Source organism: Nelumbo lutea, chromosome 2, assembly GCF_056320005.1.
Source record: "Nelumbo lutea isolate HS-2025 chromosome 2, American lotus-T2T, whole genome shotgun sequence".
Classification (NCBI taxonomy): Eukaryota; Viridiplantae; Streptophyta; class Magnoliopsida; order Proteales; family Nelumbonaceae; genus Nelumbo; species Nelumbo lutea.
The window spans coordinates 32,229,412-32,236,198 of NC_142685.1; the positions used below are offsets into that span (position 1 = coordinate 32,229,412).

Below are 6,787 nucleotides of genomic sequence, written 5' to 3' on the forward strand. Positions count from 1 at the left end.
AAGGAATATTGCAGGTTTGAAGGTAGATGGTGCAATTTGTCTTCAAAAATTCTTCTATTCCTATCCTTCCATAAATTCCAGTATATTGCAAAAGGAATGCAGCTCCAAAACACCTTAGCCTTCTTGGATCCTCTTAACTTTGGCCAGGCAGAAAAGATTTCGGCAGCAGAATTTGGATAAAAGTCAGATATCCCAAACATTTTAGTGAATAGTTTCCATAGGAAATCAGCAAACTTGCAGCTGATAAACAGATGTCTGACATTCTCTTCTTGTTCCTCACAAAGACAACACCTATTCGCCATGCAGAAGCCTCTTGATTTTAGATGATCCACCGTTAGAATACTGTCCATCACCAGTAACCATGCAAATGCTTCTACCCTTGGGGGAACCAGATTTCCCCATACTCCTTCTGACTGGATTAGTTTTGAATTGTGTCTTCACAGTGCTAGATAACAAGACTTCACTGAAAATTTACCTTTTGAACACTCCTTCCACCAGAGTTCATCCCTCCTTTGAGGAGCAATCTTCACCTCCTCTAGCTTTCCTAACAGAATTAAACACTCCTCTACCTCTCTATCCAGCAAAGGCTGCCTGAATTTGGACTCCAAATCAGCTGATCTCCTCTTCTTACATAGTAGCTACTGATAGTAGTTTCAGCCACAGCCAGCTTATACAATCTCGGGCACAACTCCATCAACTTACCAGCCTCACTCCAATCATCCTCCCAAAACCTGATTCTTGAACCACCTCCCACTGAGAAACTTGTTAGACTTCTGAATTCCCTATTAAAACTCGTAACCCCCTTCCAAACATTCACCCCATAAGATGACCTAACATCTCTAGGTTCCCAACCAAACCTCACCACCCCCTATTTCCCCAACACCACCCTCTTCCACAAAGAATCTTCCTCTCTCCCTAACCCAAACCTCCATAACCATTTTCCCAGCAGAGCCCCATTGAACACTCTTAGCCTTCTAATTCCTAGCCCTCCTTCATTCTTTGGTCTGCAAACCTTCTCCCACCACACCAAATGGAATCCCCCCCCCCCTTCCCATCCCCTCTCATAGGAAATCTCTTTGCACTTTCTCTATTCTTTCAGCCACCTGAGATGGGATTTTCAGCAAGGACAAGTAATATGTTGGAGTAATAGAGAGGACGCTTTTAATTAAAGTTATCCCCTCACCCAATGAAAGATGCTTTGACTTCCAACCGTCCAGCCTCCTTTCAATTCTCTCCACTATTGGTCTCCATAATACACCAGAATTTGAAACCCCTCCTATTGGCATGCCCAAATAAGTGCACAGAAGCTTTCCAATTCTGCATTCAAGAGCATTATCACAGTCAAACAACACTTCCTCCTCAATTGCACCCACTCACCACACTCTTTGCTAGATTAACCATTAGACCTGATAACAGCTCAAAGTTTGCCAAAACTGCCCTTAGATTTAACACTTGATCCATCGAAGCATCCAGGAAGATCAAAGTGTCATCTGCATACTGTAAATGATAAATGCAGGGGCCATCCCTTCCTACCTTGAAACCCTCGATTAAACCCCTTTGCCCACCACTCCACAGCAGTAGGTTCAGAAATCTCCATAGCTAAAACAAAAAGCATTGGGGAAATTGGATTTCCCTGCCTCAATCCTCTTGAGGCTTGAAAGAACTCCGAGGAGATGCCATTTAGAAGTATAGAAAATCAAAATGTGGACGTGCATGCAAACATCCAAGACCTCCATCTTTCTCCAAAACCCATTAACCTTTGGAGTTTGGTTCCTCCAGAAAACCCCATTCAACATGATCGTACACTTTCTCAATGTCAATCTTACATACTAAGCCCGGTCTCCCACTTCTTAATCTTGCATCGATACATTATTCTTCAAAAAAAAATAATAATAAAAAATAATCTTGCATCAATACATTCACTTGCCATCAAAACTCCATCTAATATCTGTCTCCCTTCCACAAACGCCACTTGAGACTCCCCTACAACCTCATGTAGAACTTTTCTCAGTCTTTTTGATAAAACTTTAGCCAACAGCTTATATGGGCTGCTGATTAGACTTATTGGTCTAAAATCCTTCAGATTTACTGCTCCTTCCTTCTTTGGAATTAGAGAAATGAATGTAGCATTTGCTGATTTCTCCATAACTCTCTCTCTCTCTCTCTATGAAATTCCTACATCATCAGATTAAAGTCTCTTTCTAAGATGCTCCAGCAAGACTTTATGAAAGTAAAGTTAAAGCCATCTGGGCCCGGGGCTTTGTCCCCATTTATGTCATTTAAGGCCTTTTTGATTTCCTCCAGACTGAATTCATTTTCAATCCAGGAAGCTGAGGTTTCACTCAGCATTTTAGGAACCAGCTCCCTAACAACATCCAATTCCATACTCTTTAAGTGTACAAAGCCTCCCTAGCAAACCTATCGATTTATTACTTCTTTGTCTTTAGGATTCCTGTTAGGGAGGCTACAAAGTTGGGGAGACTAATGAGAAACTTTCTTTGGGGGCTAGAGGAGGAAAGAAAGGATCATCTAATAAATTGAGAAATAGTTTGTAGGAGTAAAGAGGAGGGTGGGCTGGGTTTAGGGAAGTTAGTTCTAAAGAATAAAGCTCTCTTAGGAAAATGGCTGTGGAGGTGGCCCATAAAAAGGGAGAGGTTGTGGCATGAGGTGATAGCTAGTATACATGACAGATTGGGAAATGGATGGGATATTGGTGTATTGCGCCGAGCTACGTCAGCAACTCCTTGGGAAGTAATTCAAAGTATCCTCCCTCGATTCCTCAATTTTGTCAGGTATGGTGTCAGCTTTAGTAACTTTGTTTTGTTTTGGAAAGAAATTTGGGTGGGCAGCTCTGCTCTTAAGGATCTTTTTCCATCTCTTTATTCCCTTTCCCTCTACAAGGAAAAAGTTGTCTCTCACTTTCTTCCAACACCTGTTTCACCTTCCTCCTTCAATTGGGACTTTGGGTTTCGTAGGGACTTGAGGGATCATGAACTCATTTGTGTTTCAGATCTTCTACCACTACTTGGAAGTGTTTTTTTGGACCCTCTCAGATTAGATGTAAGATTATGGTCCCCTCATCCAAAAGGTTACTTCACATGTGCCTCCTTTTTTAAGTCCCTTTGCTACTCCCAAAGACAGTTAGTTGGGTTTTCCGGCTAAGGAGATCTGGTCTAGACCTGTTCCACCTAAAATTATTATTTTCTGCTGGGAGGTGTTCTATAGAAAGATCAATACCTTACACTGCTTGCAGAAGAAAAGGCCTTTCATGTGCTTGTCCCCTAACTGGTGTGTACTTTGTAGGGCTAGCGGTGATGATTGCTCCCACTTACTTTTATCCTGTTCTTTTCCTACTGCTATTTGAGGTTGGATCTTTGCTTTGTTTCGATGCAAGTGGAATCTGATCGCAGTTGTAGGTCAGCTATTTGACCCTTCCTTCTTTGTGAGGCCCACAAAAAAAGGTAGAACAATGTGGAGATGTACAAGAGTTGCTACTTTGTAGACAATTTGGGAAGAAAGAAATGTGAGGTTATTCCAATAGAAGGAAAAAAAGCAATTAGGCTGTAAAGGAATGCATTTTGACTAGGGAAAACCACTGGTTGAGAACTCTGGACTCCTTTCACACCTTTTCTTTTGACGATATTTGGAGGAACTGGATAGTTGTAGCTAACAGTCATACTAGGAAGGACAGGATGCCAGCAGTGTGGGTGCCTCCTTCTGAATGTTGAGTAAAATTGAATTTTGATCATAGCAGCCAAGCCAACCCAGGTCCTTCAGGGATAAGAGGGGTGCTGAGAGATAAAGACAGCAACATTTAAGCCTTGTTCTCAGGCCCCATGGGTATAAGAGAGTCTGATAGAACTGAATTTTTAGCAGCTGTACAAGGTATTCATATTGCAGACCAACTAGGAGTACAGAATACTGTAACTGAAGGAGACTCCAAAGTTGTTGTGAGATGGCTTACAAATCCAAGCTCAATTATATGGTGCAAGAACAGCAATGGGTGGGCAGAACAGCAAATACCTTAACAGATGGGTTAGCTAAGCAAGGGGCCTCAAGGAAACAATATTTTGGCTAGCTCTGTAACCTTTTGTTCTTTTCTTTTTTTTTTTTTTTTTTTTTGATAAATGAGTCTGTAACCTTTTGTTTTAGTCTGATGTAATATTTTTTTTTGTTTTTTAGGAGAGGTAGCAACTCATGCCCCTCCATGGGTAGCTTGTAATGACTTAACCTCTTGATCTTTCTTTAATAAAATCTTATTCATTCATCAAAAAAAAAAATTGCTAACAAGGAACAAGAAATTCTTATTAAGCATGCACAAACTTCAAATATCCTTTTTAGTTGAAAGGCTGCTTCATTACAAGAAACCGTGTGCTGTCTATATTATACAGATAGGGCAAGGGCATAGCTAGATATGGTATCAGGTAGGAAATTTACACTAAAAATTGAAGTACCTGACATGATATGGCACCCCTGTACAGGTATCCATGTATTGTAATGTGTTATTAAGAAGAAAATGGGGAGAGGAAGAAGTGGAGAGAGAGAGAGAGAGAAAAAACATATACCTCTCAATGGTAAAATCCTCGTCGTCATCTTCTTGACCACCTGATGCATCTGAAGATACTGTATCCAACTCTGCATCAAGAAGTGCTGCAAAATCATCACTACTTGAGGATTGCAGTGGAGAATCTGCAGCCAAGCTCATGCCTGCCGTATTAGCAACCAGCCTGCCTAATTAACTTAACCTCATGGCTCCTTTGTGGTGCATTTGGATCTAGTAATGAAAATGCAATTGCTCACATTAATTTCCACTGAAAACTGTATTGAATTTCATAAATTTGGCAATTATGCTGTCCAAATGCAGTTCTTAGACTATTTGGAATTGGATACCCTTATTTCATTTCCACAATTTCAAATCATAGATGTGCAAATGAAACTCAACAGTACCAAGAATAATAGAATATGGAAAGCAATAAAGGAATCCACAAAACTGTTATTGCATTTTTGCATGAAATCTATTTGTTAAATTTCTCTTCAATGATCATGTTTATATCATATGATTCAGTTTTCTCTTCTTTGGTTTTGTTTATTCAAGTCATATAATCATATCATACTATTTTCTGTCAAGGCATTACAAATTTTTAAACAGGAGATGAACATAACCTAGTAATTCATTTTCTTCATCCATTGTGTCACTAAAATATGTTCGTACATCTAGTGACGCTCAACAGCATCAACATTAAGAATTTCATCAGACAGGCATGCTAGAAAATAAGACCATGACTCCTCTGAGCTCTGGGTAGATAATTTCTACCACTTCTTTTGAGCTTCTACTGAGGTCTGAATTGCTAATAATTCTGTATGGTATTATATGGGCTTGGGAGAGAAGGAAAGAATGACAATTCGTTGTACACAATACAGCTAGTTGCTCAAGTTTGCCATTTTCACTTGTTGTGTCAAGCAGAATACTCTAAATTCCATTAGGAAACCAGCAGGAAATTTTCATCATCTTTGGAATTTATTTGGTATTTCGTAATATTCTGATCAATCAATCTGAAGAATTCACTACAACTAGATTGAGCAAAACATCAAAGGCAGACCACTCTGGAGATTAATCAGATATGATCCTTCACTTATTTTTTTCATAATATTTTTGTCTCAAGACAATTTCAGTATCTCCTTAGTAGAAATACGTTTTTCTACATTTGATATGAGATTTCTTTTCCAAAATTAAGCTTAAAGGAATCAGTGCAAAAGAATGGAAGGAAAAACCAGTGGGCAGTGGGACTCGATGTGCTTGGGTGGCAAACTCTGATTCAAGCCACATAATAGAATGAGAAGTTGAGAACTATAGCTCAATCTACCTCTCCAACCTGCTACTTTTGATGCAATTTTATACACATTATAATTACTTTCATGATGAATCGACAAGCTATGTAACATCAACATCCTGCCGCATGTAAAACAGAACGCCTGTGGCTGAATGGCTCTCTTCTACTTCCATTGACGAAGGCGGAGAGAGAGAGAGAGGCAGAAAAACAATTGAGCTCCCATCCTATCTTTGTGAAGTTGGAGCGGATCTTAAGAGAAAATCTCAGATAGAGAAGCAAAAAAAAAATGGAAAACATAAAAAGGCAACGGATGGAGGGAAGGGGAGAGCTCACCGTAGCCGGAGATGAACGCCGGAATGGAGGCGGGAAGCTCAGACCCGTTGTTGCTCGGAGAGATTGGGGCACGTTTCCGTCGAGAGCCCTCACAATTTTCGTTTCTTCTCTCTCTGCGGTGATGATTTGTCTGCTGCAGATTGCGACGAGATGCTTCTTCAAACCCTACAACCGTTCGATTAGAATTTTTAGTTGGAAAGATTGATCGAACAAATCGTTGAACAGTTAGGACTATCATAATTCCAATCCAGCGATTGTTATAAGCAAACAACACTATTATAAGCAACGTACAAGCACAACGTTTCGAGTCTGCTTGGAACGTTCAATTTTGAAGAAATTATAGCAAACAACACCATGTGCAACTTCGCCAAGACAGCGCCCTACAGATAAAGTGGGACCCATTAAATACAACCCAATATTGTCATTTTAGCTGAATACTAGTGGGGTGCACGTGCGTTGCATGTATATGTTTATGTTGCCAAAATTAAGGGTGCTCAGGATCCGGTTCGGTGCGGTTTGGAAAAAATATCACATCAAACCGGTAAGAAATTTTTAAATCGAACCAAACCGTTTTATTACAGTTTGGTGTGATTTTTAATACGATTTGAGGACTTTGGACCATT

General features: G+C 40.0%; 1 protein-coding gene across 3 annotated transcripts in view; it reads right to left on the reverse strand.

Moving 5' to 3' along the window:
- The window catches only part of CPL4 (C-terminal domain phosphatase-like 4), an 83,139-nt gene extending 76,669 nt beyond the window's left edge, over positions 1 to 6,470 (reverse strand). The window contains exons 1-3 of one of the 3 annotated variants that reach the window (XM_088968200.1): positions 6,456 to 6,470; positions 6,165 to 6,329; positions 4,566 to 4,774 (exon numbers count right to left, since the gene is read on the reverse strand). In XM_088968200.1, the coding sequence (XP_088824326.1) occupies positions 4,566 to 4,705 (140 nt within the window). In that variant the 5' untranslated portion in view covers positions 4,706 to 4,774; positions 6,165 to 6,329; positions 6,456 to 6,470. Of the gene's footprint in view, positions 1 to 4,565; positions 4,775 to 6,164; positions 6,417 to 6,455 lie in introns of those variants that run through there. The other 2 variants (XM_088968199.1, XM_088968201.1) reach the window with 2 other exon arrangements.
- Between the last annotated feature and the right edge of the window lie 317 nt (positions 6,471 to 6,787).